This window comes from Coenobita brevimanus, chromosome 101 (genome assembly GCF_032717465.1).
Source record: "Coenobita brevimanus isolate Jiangsu-jjx chromosome 101, ASM3271746v2, whole genome shotgun sequence".
Lineage (NCBI taxonomy): Eukaryota > Metazoa > Arthropoda > Malacostraca > Decapoda > Coenobitidae > Coenobita > Coenobita brevimanus.
Window position 1 is genome coordinate 30,739,366 of NC_137054.1, and position 18,560 is coordinate 30,757,925.

Consider the following 18,560-nt stretch of genomic DNA (forward strand, 5'->3'; position numbering starts at 1 on the left):
ATTAAAAAAAAAAAAAAAAAAAAAAAAAACAGAGGATAAAGGACAAGCCCAGTTGCTCAGTTCAGTCGATTATCACATTTGCCTTGTTTATTCGACGTTGTTGAAAATGAAAGTAATAAATAAGTACAACTAAATATACGTATAAATTATATGATATACCGTACAAGTAAAAATAAAAATCGGGCACTCACAAAAATTCCATCAGTTTATACTATGATGCAGTGTTCACACTTTTAGAAGTGGTTCCTGGAGCTCGGCAGGGAGCCACTCCATTCAGTAGACTACACATACCGTGGGTAATTTGTATGAATCACACGTTCACGTTTTATCACGGAACCACACGACCCACACCTACACGGACGCGCTCACTTTTTCCAATGGTCCTTCATGTAGGTAAGTTATATGTGGTTACATTAGTTGTTACAGTATTTGTGATAAGTGTTAAGTGGTCACTATAAAAACAGTGGAAATACACCTTAACAAAAAAAAAGGACCCTTATATTTTAAACGGTTCATTATTCAGTCAGTATTAAGGTAGGTTAAGCTTTGTATTGTTGCCTTTGATTATGCAATTTATTTGTTAATAATAATATGCTGGTGAAAGCAATACCAGTTTGTTGTATCTGGTCTGCTAGACCATGTCAGCTCCAACCTTGCATCATTTTGACTATAGCAATTAAACTGCTGTGCTATGACTAGAGTCGGCATAGATTTGTTTAAATTGCTCCTTATGCACTTCAGCAGCAAGATCTTGCCTACGCAGTATTATGCAGACTTCTGGATGGAGTGTTGGTAACACTGAAAATAAGCAGATGAAACAGAAACTGAAATTCCATCAGAAGTTCTCAGACAAAGAATTAAAAATGCCAGCAAAATACAAATGCAACTGTACGTCAGCAACAGAAGATCATTCGTTTCAAACTTTGGAAGAATATTACCGTGTAAACGTATATTTTCATTCTTGGACTCAGTTACTCAAGAGACTGAAAGAAGATTCGAGGGGAAAGAGAACAACATTGCAACAGACACGATCCCTAGCACCTTCCAGTACCCTACAGTAGCAGCAGACTGGGAAGAATTACAGCCATAACTTGTAAATGCCCTTGAATCATGATGCAAATTCATTGCATTCGAACAAGAGCAAGACAAAGTTTTGACACAACTGAAGGTGTTCCACTCAGTATATCCCAGCCTCAAAAATGATGTGATGACAATGAAGTGTGTAAATGAAAATAGCCTGAGCTTTGTTTTTCCAAGTGGGATTTGGTAAAAATCTGTGTTACAGTGAGGTCTGTATAGAAAGTATCTGACCTCAGGCTCTAAAAAAAAAAAAAAAAAAAAAAAATATCTAACTTGTTGAGCTAAGACACTTATCCCCCTCAAAGTAGGCCCCTTATGACTTGACACATAGCCCAGCGTTCTTTCCACTGCCTGAAGTATTTTTCAATGTCGGTTTTCGGTATCCCCTGCTGGTGCTTTGTCGCTTTCGTCTTGTTCCCTTCTCTCGTTTCAAATCGGGAACCCTTCAGCAGGGTTTTGAGCTTGGTGAATAACCAAATGTCTCACAGAGCCGTGTCTGCTGAGTAGAGAGCCTGTCAAAAATTCCTGGATCAGTGGAGAAGAATGGGCAGGGGCATTGTCATAGTGGAGCTTCTAACTTACTGCTTTGCAAAGGTTTGGTATCTTTCTCCGAACTGCATCATGAAGACGATGGATAACATCAAGGTAGTAATGTTTGTTGGCAGTCTGATCTTCTGGTTCGTATTTGTCATGCACATCACAGTAGTCATCATGTATTTCATCTTGCTGCGGACCTGTTTTACTATCTTTTTTGGTCAAGGTAACCCTACATACTTCCACTGGGATAACTGTGTTTTGTATTCTGGGTCGTACCCTTTCACCCAAGTCTTATCTCCATTGATAAAAATCTTCAGAAAGTCTGGATCACCATTTGCACACACTAACATGTCTTGAGCAATGTTCATCTGCAGAGCTTGTTGTTCATGTGAAAGGAGCTTTGGAACGAACTTGGTTGTACCTCTCTGCATGCCCAAAACATCCATTAAAATTTCATGTGCTGATCCATCACTGATTCCATTTTCAATAGCAATTTCTCTGACAGTCAATCGACGATTTCCCATGACCAACTTGTAGACTTTCTTCACATTTTCAGCACTTCCGGTTGTTGATGTCCTCCCAGGACGTGGATTGCTCTTGACTGACATTCGACCATTTTTGAAGCGATTGTACCACTCCTTTATTTGCATTATCCCATGGCTTCATTTCCCCAAACCTGGTGGACCATCTTGATAGTTTCAGCTTGGGTATCACCTAGTTTTTGACAAAATTTGGTGCAGTAGCACTGTTGGATTTTTTCAGTCATCGTGACGCGCACAAGAATGCGATGAGAAGAAGGTGCACGACAATGAACACTGGCTGACTGACAGCCACTGAGTTCCTCGTAGCGGCTGGAACTAGTCACGCTTGCGCACAAAGGTCCTGCTCTGCGCTGCACAAAACCCTACCCTTATCCTCCAACTGGTTGGTGAGAAAAAATAAAAGAGGCCAGATACTTCCTGAACTGACCTCGTATTCCTGTAACTACTGCCACAGAGGAATACTCACTTTCAAAACTGAAACTGTTAAAAATCAAAGCTTTGCAGCCTTTGCAATGAGGAAAGGCTGTCAGACTTAATGCTTCTGGCTATAGAGAAGGTCATCCTCATCAGTAGTATGGAATTCATTGTAATTTTTAAGACTATGTCTTGGAGGCTGATAAAACTGTGAGAAAAATGTGAATTGAAGTGTTGTTAGCAAAACTGCAGACTGCCAGCATTTATAACTAAAATATTTCACTTGTTTTACCCATGGTCTAGCCACGAAGTAACTCTCAGTTATCTGTTTCCTTAGTCCATGATGTATATAAGAAGTTACTCTTACAGCAATGAAATGTTTGTTCTCTGCTTATTCCAGGACTGATCATATTTCAAAGTACAAAACTGAAAGATTTGTTTAATCCACAGTCTAGCCATATTATACAGAAGTAACATTTTACAACCTGTTTCTTGAGTTCATGATGTAAATAAGTTGTCAGCGTTACTGTAATGGATTACGAATATGTGAAAAAGAAATATCTGCTTGTTCCAGTCCCCCTAAAGATTAAAAACTGAAAAAAATTCGTGGCCTACCTACAAAGTAATATTGAATGAACTGTTTCTTAAGTTCATGGTGTAAATAGTTTGTTACAGTAATGGATATGTGGAGTGCACTCTGTATATAATTCCAGTATCTCAAAATTTAAACATTGAAATATTTCATTTTTGTTATGGTCCCCTGGTCTAGCTGTATTGTTGAACAAGGTGTATTAATGTTTTAACTTAGTCAGCTGTATAATTTGTAATGATTACTTCAAGTGTGGTAAAAAAGATATGTTCATTTCTTCAGACCGTTTCTTTATAAAGTTACATACAGTAAAATATTATGTAAAATATACTTTGCTGCACATCAGTACATCCAACAGTGAAAATTTTTAATTTGTTTTACCCATGCTTGAACTGTAAAGAAACATTTAGTGATCCTGTTTTCTATAACTTATTTCACTGTGTAAATAAATTCTCTACTAATATCGTTGTATGACATATGATTCTTATACACATGAACTTGAAGTTCATATTGACGATCAGTATTTTACAGAGATGCATGTTGCGTTTATTGCATTAAAACTATGAAATATACCAAAATTCAAGTGAAATTCATAGTTCATATGGCCTGAAAATGGCCCTGAAATAGATGAAATTTGATTTTAAAAAATCCTGGGAGTCTTGCAATGTCCCCCCCTCCCCGACCCCGCTAGCTGCAAAGGCTCGTTTAACTCGCCTGCTCCCTCAGGGAAATTTGTCCTTTTTGCAAACTTTGTGGCCCCCCCCCCCCGATCTGAGAGATCCTGTGCATGGATGTATATACTGTACTAATATATATATATATATATCTATATCTATATATATATATATATATATATATATATATATATATATATATATATATATATATATATATATATATATATGTGTGTGTGTGTGTGTGTGTGTGTGTGTGTGTGTGTGTGTGACACACATACACACACAGATTGTATTAGCAACTTCTGTGCATTACTGCAGTTAAGTTTCATTAGTTCAAAGCATATAGCAAAAAAAAAATCTACTTACTGAAGCTGAAGTGAATAACAGCTGCCAATTTTCTTGTGTTAAAATCTGGACGGGGTGCTACAGTGCGAGGCTCATAACTGAATATTAGCATACCAAACTTGCTGTTTTGACGGTGAGACTAAACAATAAGTTTAATTTGGTTTTAAAAGTCTCGTCCGTTTATGGGCTTTCATTATTATTATTATTATTATTATTGTTGTTGTTGTTGTTATTATTATTTATTCTAGAGACTTGTTGGTGGGCATACCTGATAAGCGTTGTGTGTGTAAAATGCTTGAGTGAAGGATGTGACGGCCGTTATTAGGTTCATTAATTTGTACTGCTAACCCGTTAACTCATGGGGCGTCGTGTCTGTTTAGTTGTATTCTAGTTAAAGTCATACAGGTTGAATTAAGCTGAGGAAATACCTTTTGGATTTGTTGGGTTAAGAAAATTCCTAAATGCTGATGGTTAGCTCGGTGTGTGTGTGTGTGTGTGTGTGTGTGTGTGTGTGTGTTGAAACCTGCATCACTAGCAGAAATATTTAAGTATCATAAGCACAACCAACAGCATTAGTAGCAGGAAAAAAAAAAAAAGTCCCTCAGAATGTTGACTCATATTTTGGGAGATTTTTGCTCCGTGTAGGCGAGGTATTCAGACTGATAAAATGTGCTCTGGGCCTCCACCGTGGAAGCAACACACTGATGTTATGTTGTAAAATCCGGGTAGGAAGGCAGTGTGGGAGGAACGGAGAGCAGGAGGGAGGAAAGGAAAGAGTGGAGGGAAGGGAAGGGGAACATAATAAGAGGGGGATTATTGGGAAGCTAGAGTGGAAATGTGGAAGAGCGGAAAGGGGAATTATGGTTTGACTTGGGTGGGAAGGACTATAAGAATTGGAGGTTAGAGGAGAGAAGAGAATGGAGGCAGGGAAGAGGGAAAAGTGTGGTAGGGGGAAAGTTGTGGGGGAGGGAGGGGAGAAAAGTATGAGGATAGGTGGTCGAAGAAAAGGAGAGGGAAGCGGAGCGGGGCGAAGGTGAAATACGGAGGAGGGCAGGGATGAAAGGAAAACAGGGGGATGGGGAGAGGGGAAGCAAGTAAGAGCTGAATACGTCTGTACATCACGCCAGGTCAAATTACTATATTTATATTGATGAAGTTTATCTATCTATGTATCTTTATCTATCTGTCTGTCTATATTTATCTGTCGGTCAAGCAGTCAGTCACTCTATCTATCTATCTATCTATTGATATATAAATGAAGTTTATCTATATCTATATAGATAGGTATATCTATATAGATATAGATATACCTATCTGTGTATATCTATATCTGCATATATTTATCTGTCTATATATCTTTATATATATCTTTGAAGAATAATAGAATAACGAGGATAACGATCTGTTATTGCTAAGACACACACACACACACACACACACACACACACACACACACTCCCACCGACCCACCCACCCACACACACACACACACACACACACACACACACACATATATGTATGTTGATTTGTAGGTTACATTTTTCCATGTAGGTGAGGGGTATAAGACAGGAGGGAAGAGAGGTAAAAGAGAGGTCAATTAACTGATAAAGAAACGAGAGGGAGACAGGAGAATAAAAATGAGCGGAAACATAAAGAGGGACGATAAGAGACAAAGATGGGGTAGAAGTTAAAGGGAGATAAGACTGTCTGATAACAGAGGAACACGAAGGAGATAGGGAAGGGAAGCGAGGGATGGGAAGCACAGAGGTGGAGTGAAGGTGAGAAATTGACAATAATGACTGATAAAGGAAGAAAGAAGATGAGATATGGGAGGAGGAAGAAAATGAAGAATGGAAAGGAAAGAGGAGGAGGAGGAGGAAGAGGAAGAGACAAGAGGGAGTGCAGATGCAAGAGGTTAAGATGGCAGTGAAAAAGGAAAGGAAAAGAGAAAAACAGCCAATGAAGGGAGGAGACAACGAGACGGAGTAGAGGAAAGGGAGTTAAGATACCTGTTGCAAGAAAGGAAGAGGGTGTATAAATGAAACAAGGAGCGGTAAGGAAGGGGAAAGAAGAGAATTATGAGGAAGAGGGGGGATAGTGAATCCTAAGATGATCGGAATACAGGAGAGAAAGTGATACAGGAGCGATAGAGATAGGGATGGAAAGGGAAAGAAAGGTGATATGTGTCGGAGGGTAGGAAAAGTGGAGGTTGGAAGGGAGGTAATGCGTATGATAAAGCAATATGAAGGTGGGAGTGGAAGATGGGAAAGGAGGAAGGAGGTGAGGATATAACCAGGAAAGAGAGGAGAAGCAGAGAAGGAGGAAGGACATGACTGGAGGGAGTAAAGGTGTAAAGAGAGATCTGAATATTATGATAGAGGATGGACAAGGAGGTAGAAGAGGGAAACAGTGATGGAAGATGAAACAGGGAATTTATGGACGAGACAGAAGATGTAGGACAGTGAAGGAGAAAGAGGTAGGATGACTGATAAAAGGAAGAAGAAAAACGTGGAAGAGAAGGGCAAGAATGGGGGAAGAAAGAGAGGAGATATGGGGAGGGAATGGAGGGGAAAGAAGAAGGAAGAAATGGACGAGAGGGAATGGAGTATGAAAGATATGATTATAGCAAGAAGAGCGAGACAGAAGTAGATGGAGAAAGGCGATGAAAGAATAAACGAAGGAAGGAGGAGACATATGGAAATATAGAATGAAAGATAAGACCATGATAAAGGAAGAGTAATGAAAGAAAATCAGTTAAAATAAGTCGACCAGGAAAGAATGAGAGAGAAGAAGGAGACAGATAGGATATATGGGTAAGGTAGGAGGGGATAAGAGGGAGTGGAGGGAGTAAAAGACGTAAGCATACCAACAAGAAATGAAGAGTGATCTGCGATGAGTGGGAGAGGAAATGGGGAAAGGAGATGGCGAAGGCATGTAAATAGGAAAACTATCAACACAGTGTTCATTTTTCTGGAGATACGTCCTGCCGCTCATGATGCAAGTCTTCATCCTGCCACTCATGTTGCAAGTCTTCATCCTGCCACTCATGTTGCAAGCCTTCATCCTGCCACTCATGATGCAAACCTTCATCCTGCCACTCATGATGCAAACCTTCGAAGTTCTAGGCTTCCACGAAACAGATTATCCTGTTGAGTCCTTTACTCAAAAATCCCTGCACACTTCTGTGGTTTTGTACTACTGAAGAAGGAACATCCGAACTTGTCTGGTCATATATTAGTAGTTTATTAGAATTTTATCATTATCATAAGACTTTAAAAGGAACTGTTTGCCACAGCCTTACAACACTACTATACAAAATCCTCTGTATTGCCAGAGATCGGAAATTATAAAGAAGGAAGATTAAATTCCATGTGATTATTGACGAGTAGCTTAGCAGCAAGATCCCACTTAGTTCGAAACGGTGCAAAAGAAATCAAGCACCACAATCATCGTACCCTGTGCTTAAATATTCCCTTATTATTCTAGGGTCCTATACCACTGAAAGAAGTGACACTTCGCTCCCTTCGATCAGTTGATTAGAACCAAGATCTCATTAGGTATTGCACAGTTTCAAGACTGTGCAAAATAAATTTTTGACTACAACTGTACAATAATGTGCTTAGACACATATAGCGTTGTGAAGTGATAAAAAAGCAATATTCCAGCCCATTCAATTAATGTCGATATGCTTGATGGCAAATATTTCCTGAAGTTCCAGTTCTGTTTCGAGACGGTGCAAAAGGAAGTAGTTGTTAAGTAGATTTAAATAAGTAAATCATATGCTTTTGCACATAAGCTAGAGTGCTTATGTGTACAGGAAGCGAGCGAAAATGTTTATGAATTTAGATCAAAGACAGAAGGCGGTAAAGCTGAGGGAGAATCGTATTAGAGAGTATTTATGTACGGGAAAAATATATACTGCATGAGAGAGGTGCTGGGAGGGTGAAAAATGAGACGTCAGATGAGGGAGAGAGGAAGGAAAGAAGGAAAGAGGGAGGTTCATGGAGGAGGGAAGGGGAGAGGTGAATGGGAAGAAACTAGAGGGGAGGGGGAGGAGAATGGTCAGGAGGGAGATATGAGAGGGAGGAGACTGTGGACAGAAGGGTAGCGATGTTTATGCTCTTATCAGTTTGTTATACTCGAGAAATTTACGCATTTCAAACAATAATCATTCGTCATTATCATATTCATACATACCTATATATATATATATATATATATATACACACACACACACACACACACACACACACACACACACACACACACACACGGAAGAAACTAGAGGGGAGGGGGAGGAGAATGGTCAGCAGGGAGATAGGAGAGGGAGGAGACTGTGGACAGAAGGGTAGCGATGTTTATGCCCTTATCAGTTTGTTATACTCGGGAAATTTACGCATTTCAAACAATAATCATTCGTCATTATCATATTCATACATACCTATATATATATATATATATATATATATATATATATATATATATATATATATATATATATATATATATATATATATATATATATATACACACACACACACACACACACACACACACACAAGGTGCTACCCTAAAGTTCCAGTAATTCGAACAGAGGGAGCCAACCGTTTGCAGTTTTGCCTTTTGCCACTAGAAGGAGTCAGCAGCACTCTTTGTCAGTCAGTGTGGCCCTGGCCATGTCTGTGAGAGGGCGTGTTGTTGAGCTACGCTTACTATATTGTAACATGGTGTGTAGGTCGTTTGGCGGTTTTGCAATGGCGGACTAATGGTACAGCAGTGTCAAGTCGATGTTGATCGTTTTCATCGATGTCCAGGGATTGTTCACAAGGAATTCGTCCCGCCCGGTCAGTCTATCAGCAGTAAGTTTTACTGTAAAGTTTTGCAGCATCTGAGAAAGAACATCCACCGCAAACGTCCAGAACAATGGAAGAACAAGGACTGGGTCCTGCATCATGACAACGCCCCCGCCCACACATCAATTGTTGTCCGGCAGTTCCTGGCTTCCATTAACACGGTAGTCATTCCCCATCCACCCTATTCGCCTGACTTGCCCCCTGTGACTTTTTCCTGTTTCCCAAACTGAAATTACAACTGAAAGGGCGTCGATTTGACTCGATTGAGGAGATCCAGACAGAATTGCAGAAGGTGCTCAAAACAATCACGTCTGAAGCCTTCCAGGGATGCATGGACTTGTGGATTGGACGCTGGAACCACTATATAGATGCCCAAGGGGACTACTTCGAAGGCGACAGTGAGTACTAGGAGGCAAGGTAACTTATTTTCCTACAATATTCAAATTACTGGACCTTTTGGGTAGCACCTCGTGTATATATATATATATCTATCTATCTATATACCTAGGCTGCTTCCCCCAAGGAAAGGGAGGTAGCCGAGACAGGACGACACACTCCCCATTTACTCATCCATTCGAACACATTCATTCGCATCTTAGCCCCAAAGGGGAGAACGGACAGATCTTCACCGCACCACACCGCACAAGGGTCAACTGCGCAATGCAATCAGTGACATCCGCAGCAGGGCCCGACAGCAGAACTGGTTTACCCCTGCCACATCATAACAGACCCATCCCTTACCCGCACCTGACCTGACTAGCTGATCAGACCAAATGCGGGAGAATATCCCCTCAGGGCTGCGTCATCACTTATTCATTCACAATTTCTCTCCATTTATTTCTGTCACGCACAGCCACTCTTCCTTGCTCAACAGACATCCCTCTCGCATCCAGCGCTCTCTTCACACTGTCCATCCATCCTATTCGTGGTCTTCCTCTCAGCCTTACACCTCTCACATCAGATCTAGTTATCTTTTTCACCAATCGCTCATTATCCATTCTCTCCATATGCCCAAACCATCGCAACACCCTCTGCTCAACTCTACCAGCCATCTCCCGAACAACTCCAGTTCTCCTTCGCACTTCAACTTTTCCCACCCGATCCATACGCGTCACTCCACACATACTCCTCAGACACCTCATCTCCATTACATTCAAACTTTTCCTCTCTGCTACACCCATATTCCATGTTTCAGCCCCATATAACGCAGTCGGTACCACAACACCCTCATACAGCCTTCTCTTTACATCCATTCTAAGCAAACGACATTTAAACACTTTTTTCATTCCTCCCAGCACCTTTCCTACTTCATTTATTCTAAACTTCACTTCTGCATCTATTCTTCCATCCACAGCAACATGTGACCCTAGATATTTAAAACAATCTACCTCCTCAAGCAACTCACCATTCAAAACTATATTCATTTCCCTACCATCTATCAACCTCGTACACTTCATCACTTTACTCTTATTCTCATTTACTTTCAATTTCCTCCTTTCACACACCTTTCCAAACTCCTCTACCAACTGTCTCAATCTCTCCTCTGAATCAGTCACCAGTGCAGTATCATCTGCAAACAGCAGCTGCTTCAGATTCCACTCTCCACCATCAACATTCACCAGACTCAGACCTCCACCTAAAACTCTTGCATTCACCTCCCTTACAACACCATCCATGTAAATATTAAACAACCAAGGTGACATCACACATCCCTGTCGCAGCCCCACTCTCACGGGAAACCAATCACTCACAGCATTTCCCACTCTTACACACGCTCTACTATTTACATAAAAACTTTTCACCCTTTTTAGTAACCTACCATCAAGTCCATACAATCTTAAAACAGTCCACAAAGCCTCCCTATCAATTCTATCATACGCTTTCTCTAAATCCATAAATGCCCAAAATACATCCTTGCCTTTCACTAAATACTTTTCACACACTTGTCTCACAGCAAACACCTGATCAACGCATCCCCTCCCTCTCCTAAAGCCACACTGCTCATCACCAGTCACTCTCTCTGTACCCTCTCTAACTCTCATAATTAACACTCTACCATACACCTTACCTACAACACTCAACAGACTTATACCCCTAAAGCTAGTACATTCATACTTATCACCCTTGCCTTTATACAACGGGACCACACAAGCACTTGCCCAGTCAATTGGCACCATACCTTTCTCAAAGCGCACATTCATCAATCTTACTAACCAGTCAACAATAGTCACTCCACCACCCTTCAGGCATTCCACAGCACACCCATCCATACCTGCAGCTTTCCCTGTTTTCATCTCCTTTACTGCCTTCTCCACTTCCTCCTTCGTGATCAAAGAATCATTCAACTCTCCCAACACATTTATTCCTTGCACCCTTCCATCAGCCCCAATCTCAGCCACTCTTTCCTCCTCTACATTTAACAATCTTTCAAAATACTCTGCCCATCTCTTCCTTACTGCATCCATCTCAATTAACATCCTTCCATCCTCTGCTTTTACTCGTTCTTCCTTCCCAGACTCTCCCTTTCGCACCCTTTTCACCTCCTTCCAAAACATTTTCTTATTCTGTTGCAAATTCTCAGTCAGCCGCCTACCCCACCTCTCATCTGCTGCCACTTTAGCATCACGCACAGCCCTTCTCGCTCTATTCCTCTTCTCCTTATACCTTTCACATGACATCTCATCCTTCCTCTGCAGCCACACTTCATATGCACGTCTCTTCTCAGCCACAGCCATACTTACTTCCTCGCACCACCATTCACTTCCTTTTCATACACCACCACCCACACGTCTCACACCACACACCTCTTCTGCATGCCCCACCACAGCACTCTTAAACTACTGCCATTCCTCCTCCACACTGCCACTTTCCTGATCTTTCACTGCGTTCCACTCATGTTTCAATTTCTCCTGATACTCTATCTTTTTCTCTCTTTTATCCAACTCACTGACTTTCAAAACCTCCCTGCCACACCTAACCCTCCTAGCTCTCACCCATCTCTTACCTACTCTTAAGTTTCCCTCCACCAGGTAGTGGTCAGACATACCTCCACCCTCCCCTCTCAGAACTCTCACATCCAACAATCTTCCTATTACATTCCTAGACACAACCACATAGTCCATCAAAGCTCTATCAACAACCCTTCCACCCTCCTGTCTCACCCATGTATACTTATAAATATCTTTCTTCTCAAACAGCTTATTCCCAATCACCATCTCTCGCTCAACACACATCGCTATCATTCGTTCCCCATTTTCATTTCTTCCAGGCACACCATGCATACCAACTACGCCTTCAACTGCTACATTTCCCACTCTAGCATTCAAATCTCCCATCATTACCACATTCACATTCACTCCAAAACTCTGCAGACACTCATCAACATCATTCCAGAAAGACTCCCTCTCTTCTTCATCCTTTTCACTACCAGGCCCATATGCACTCACAAACACCCACAACTCACGTTCAAATTTCGCTTTCACCCACATCAGTCTCGATGACACCTCCTTCCATTCAATCACACATTGCTGTACTTCCGGACTCACTAACAAAGCCACACCTTCTCTTGCCCTTCCTCTATCAACACCTGACAATCTTCCATTCACACTTCCAAACATATATATATATACATATATATATATATATATATATATATATATATATATATATATATATATATATATATATATATATATATATATATATATATATCAGATGGGCATAAAATCATAAATTTTCACCCAATTAACTCCAAATTTGATATGTGGCATTTTTGCCTAAATATCCTGTTGTGTTTATACGCCAGCACCAAAATGATTTCTGGGAACGGGTTTGTTGTGCATTGGAACTGCTACTTGTTTTCATTAACTTTTATTTCTGTCACACGATCCTGTATTACCCCATATCAGCTGACTGGGACGTAGCCGTGTCTGACAGTAGGGTTACATCATGATATTTTTCAGTTCATCTTAGTATTCATAAAATTTTACTGAATCTTAGATTTAATAAGCATCAGTTTAATTCCATATAAAATTCTAAATTAATTAGATTTAATATATAAAGTAGTAAGATACCATAACCTAACCTAATGGTATTGCATCAGCCAGCCCATTTTTTAAAATCATATTCTGGCTTGACCTAGACAGCCAAATCCATAGCGTTTATAAAGGATCAGACACATGCTGTTCATCAATTATCGGATAATCTCACTCTTTGTTACATTGTCTCAAGTACATCGGAATACCGTCTCCAATCAACCCTGACTAAAGAAGATAAGACTCTTAGATTGTCAGGCTACTGTTATGATGAAATACTGAGTAGTGTTACAACATGCAGGAACTAACCATCATGTTTGGTCTCTTTTTATAGATTTTCATTTGTGGACTTATCTAGTTCTGTCATGGCATGTGCGACCCCAAAACAGGATCATGGGTTGTTGATTGGTTTTCCTGCTGACGCGATACCCGAAAACTGTCTCCCATCTTGGGCAGTAGTCTTGCAGTGGTATTTTAGGCTGCACCAATCAGAAAAATTGGAAGTAAAAAGTTCAGCAACTCAAGTTGTTTGTGAAACAATTTGCATCTGGGAGAAGGCATGAATCCCAACTGTAGAAGAGTGGAATGCCATTATTAAGTTGGAAAAGAAGGTAAAGCAATATTGGTCTATCCTTAACCCCTCCATGGCCGTAGGTCTGGAATTTTATGTGCCCCTGGCCGACACTGGGGCCATTTTCTGAAGTTTCAAAAATTGATTTTTTTTTCCTTGCCATCTTGAAGAGGAAGTTCTGGTGCACCTGGCAGTGCAAATTTCAGCTTCCTAGACCCATCCTGTGGTGTGCAATTGATCACGGAAGTTGCATAAATTTAAGCAGCTGATACTAGTCACATGTAGGTATTGCAGTGATGCAACATAGCACTTTTTTAAACTAAAAAACATTGTCAGTGGTGCTGAAAAGATGTGAAATAACTAGATATGCATATTTTGAAGTTTTCAGTACATACTATGCGAGTTTGAATTAAAAATATATATATTTTTAATTTATTTTGCATTTTTCGGTGTTTATTGTGTTTATGGTAGTATCAACTTATTTTTGTGGTCTGGGTTGTGAAATTTGTTGGAAAAGGGAGGCGAGATTCTTTGTTCAGACCTAAATTAGATAAACGTCATCCCTTGAGTGTACAGGGTGGAGAGTGAGGGTTGAAATGCGAGACGACCTGCCATTCGCACCTCACACAAGCTGATTAGCAAGAAGGGAAGGGAAGCCTTTCCACCCACGAAAGCATCACGTGAACACAGAAAACTTTTGCCGTTATGCTTGTAAAAGGCAAAGAATATGTTAAATGATTCAAAACAGTGCAACAAACCTAAGCAAATAGGTACGATACCAAACAAAAATTAATTTTTCTTTTATTTTCATGTCTTTGTTTATGCCTGTGTTTTCTTATAATCGTAAGCAGGGTGGTTGTGTGTGTTTTGCAAGGGAGGAGAAAGATGATATTTCTGTCTGGGTCGAGATAATGGGTATAACTAACATGTGTTTAGGCATGGCCACGAGTGAAAAAATCGTTCATCCACTCATTGCGGCAGCAGGTGGTGAACTGACAAATGAGGTGTGAGAGCGTGAAGTGGAGGTCAGTCTCATGTCCCAGATGTTCGTTCACTTCCCAAAAGTTTTCACAGTTTTCTACAAGTCGCACTGCATCGAATGACCCAAACCAGTACAACATACCTGAGCAAATAGGTAAGGACACCAAGACAAAAATGTATTTAATTATCATGTCCTTTTTGTTTATGCCTGTATTTATCCATGCTCATAAACAGGTGGTTGTGTGTGTTCCGCAAGGGAGGACAAAGATGATATTTTCTGTCTGGGTCAAGATAATGGGTGTAGTTGTGTTGTTTAGGCATGGCCACGAGTGATAAAATCGAAACCCACTCTTCACAGTAACAGGCTCTGAACTGCTTGATGGGATGTATGGAGGTGTTGTGTAGGTCAGTCCAAAGACGTTCAGAACGTTCGTTCACTTCCTCAAAATTTTCACCGTTTTTTACTGTATATGCCATGCTCAAATGATGCCTGCGGCCATTTATCAGCTAAACGTCATTTGACGCTGGCGGCCACGGAGGGGTTAAGGGAAAAATTTGACGATCGACGCCACTGATAAAGAGAACAGATGAATTTCAAGCAAGTCTGAATGATTTATTTGATATCACCCATGTCAAGGCTCTTCAGCTGATTAAAATTCCAGAGAACTATGAATTCCTCAGAGCAGAACAGAAGATGGGGATTTATAGTCTGCATCAACAAAGTCCTACCAGAGGCTCTTCAATGTAACCAATCACAAAGAGGGTGCAGCAAGAAAAAAATGGAACGAACAGTGAGAGAGGTGACTGTTGACATACTCGCCGAATATCAGTGACAACAGCGGTGATGAAGCAAATGATAACGAGCGTGGTGGCACTCCTTCCACTGCAAAGAGGTTGTGCAATTCAAGGAACGTTGTTACACCAGAGCTGACTGCAGCACTTGACAATGCTAAAGTCAGTGACTGATCGGCAGCTCATGTACTATGTGCATCAGCTTCTGCCTGGGATTATGAATGCTCAGAGGTGGCAGTCAGTTGGTAATTGATCAGGAGATCTAGGCGAACCCAGTGGAAGGTGATCATGTAGAAGATCCAAGAATTTTTTGCTAGCAACAGGAGCCTAATGATCCACTGGAATTGAAATAAACCCTTCCAGATGACGGTAAGGAGAAAATTGACCTTGTTCCTGTCATTGCCACTGACACAAAAGGAACTGCAAAGCTTCTTGGTGTACCAAAGATTTCTACAGGGACTGAACAAACAACAGCTAATGCTGTAATGCAATGTCTCAAGGACTGAGAGTTATAAGAGAAGTTGGTTGGTATGAGCTTTGATACATCTAGTAACAATGGATCAGCATTTGGTGCATACACTCTTCTGCAGCAACTACTGGGAAGCCCTCAAACCAGTTTTTTCACACCCCCCGCACCCTCAACCACTACATTGTAACTCTGTGAAGTTGCTTCCCGCCTTTTGGCAATAGCAATACGGTCTATAATCCACATAAAAAAAAAATACTCTATGCGACTGTGTCAGCAGTCAGGTGATCGCTGGGAAGTTTCTGCTCATCCAAAGGTGGAATATCCACACGGTGACAATGATGACAAAGCCATAACCATGATATTAATACTCATAACATCAACAATTCTAAACATCAGACATTTCCTGTGGCATCATTATTAAGAAAAGTAAGATACTGTAGTCATGTTTATAAAATCTAGTAAAGTTCACACCATGGAAGCCCTTTGCACTTGAGTGCTCTCCCAGGATGGCGCTTTCCTCCTAAACATTGTTTAGCCTTTTTTTTCCCATTTTTCACAAATCTAACAACTGACCATGACTTTATTATTGAAGGAACATGATAATGTAATGGTTTTAATGAGAAAAACAAAAAGAAATTGGCCACAAATTGCTTACAAAGTCCAGTGATCTTCACTATGAAATAAGTTATTCTCCTTATTACGTACCGGTATTTTAAAGTTTAAGAAAAATATTTTTCCACATATATTACATATCGTCCTGAAATTACTGAGAGTTATAAACGTTATGTTAAAATTTGAGAGTCTAAATGGTAAACTTAAAATTTCTGTGAATTTTTTAGCTGTCGCTGGACTTTGGAAGCCATTTGCGGCAAACTCTATTTGTGTTGCTTTCGGTCGTTCGATGTGTGATGCTTCCCACTGAAAAAAACAAAATTTCCTATAGTTTTCATTTCAGCATCGAAGACTACAATATAGCTCTCCTCTGACTCGGAGACCAAAAACCTGTAATAGTTACCGCACGTGTGACAGTAACTAATGGAGTCATTTACAGAATATTTGGCACCAGCTGTTATCCGTATGAAGTATTTTAAAAAAGAAGCACCGTCAGAAAATTACTTGTCTGGTTTGGTGCAGTATTGAGGACCACCATAATACGAATATATATATATATATATATATATATATATATATATCTATCTATATATATATATATATATATATATATATATATATATATGCAATGAATAAAATAGGACGCAAAACTGGAATCTTAGGCACTTCAGTTTTAATTATCAATATTTACAAATCCTCTCTCAGTAAATATAACTTCGTTGATGTCCTGTAATCCAGTTATCGACTTGCATGAGCACATGGACATGAGAGTCTTCGGTAGAGAGCTTATCAAACTCCTTCTGAAATAGCAAACAAGCGAGCGATTTTGGTCGCGTCATATATGTTTAGAATATGTAATTGAAAAATCCAGACAAGAACTCTTATTCCAAGACCTATATTGTTCATCTTTGATGAGAATACTACTTCCAAGTGTTTAGCACATGTGTCTCTGATAACAGCTTTTAACAACTTGCAAACAAGTGTTAAGCTAACTGGCCTGCAGTTATGCTTTGTTGTGACTCATATGAAGCTAAGCATTTGTATTTCGGCAGAGTTCAAGTACAGTGTATGAAATAACTGATCTTCCAAAGAGGTAAACTGAGATACTGTGCTGTCCTTTAAAACTATCTAAGATGGGCGTTTGGCTGCTATTCACCAGGTAGGCATGTTCACTCCTGAATAATGCACTTCAGTATACTGTTGTCAATTGCACAAAGCATGGACACATTTAGGATACAAGCTAAAAACAACAGTAATAACAAGTCGTGATGCTTTTAATGTCGACTTAACAGTACTTGCCGTGTTAGGTTAAGGCAGTGTAGGAGATTATTACATTCATCCTTTCCTATGAAACTTCCTTGATAGGTTTCTGCATATCGCATTGTAGTCACTCTTACTTTTTCCTGACGGCTTCGGCTACAGGGATTGGTGCGTGGTGCGAGCCATCCTGCTTTGTTGTCCTTGTCTTGACTCACAGACTAGTTACCTCAGTTATAACTTATCCGATGACGAACAGCCTCGAAAAGATTAATGATTATGGTACAATTGTGTTTCCTTTCTTGTCCTTTGTATTGTTCTTAAGTTTCTCATCTTCTCTTCCTTTACTTTTCCTCATCCTATTCCATTCCTCTTCCCCCAGATCCCTTACACCCCTTCCTCCTCCTCCCCCTTCTCTTCTCTTCTCTCATTTCCTCCTCTCCTCTCATCCGTCGTTCTTCCTCTCCCCTTCCCATTCCCTTCTTCATGGATCTTATTTTCCTTCCCTCCCTCTCCATCCCTCCTCTTCCTCCCCCTCCTCCTCCTCCTCCGTCTCAGTTATTTATTTCTTTTTCGAGTCTTCGAGAGAGCCAATTTTTCTCTCACAAATAACTAGTGATTTTTCAGGTGGGTCCAGATGGTGGGGTGGGGGGATGAGAGTGGTGGTAGGAAGGGTGAGAGAGGAGGAGGTGGGTTTAGAGAGGATATTGAACTAAGGGAGTTGGGGGGGGACTGAGAAAATGGGAATGAGGGGACGGAGGGGAGTGAGGGAAAGTTCAAGAGGAGTGTTTTAGGTGTGATAGGACG

At 40.4% G+C, this 18,560-nt stretch overlaps 1 protein-coding gene across 1 annotated transcript; it reads right to left on the reverse strand.

Moving 5' to 3' along the window:
* Positions 1–1,835: 1,835 nt before the first annotated feature.
* On the reverse strand, positions 1,836–2,267 carry LOC145415000 (protein GVQW3-like). The gene has a single exon (XM_080284419.1). It carries the CDS (start codon positions 2,265–2,267, stop codon positions 1,836–1,838), a length of 432 nt encoding a protein of 143 aa, XP_080140545.1.
* Positions 2,268–18,560: the final 16,293 nt, after the last annotated feature.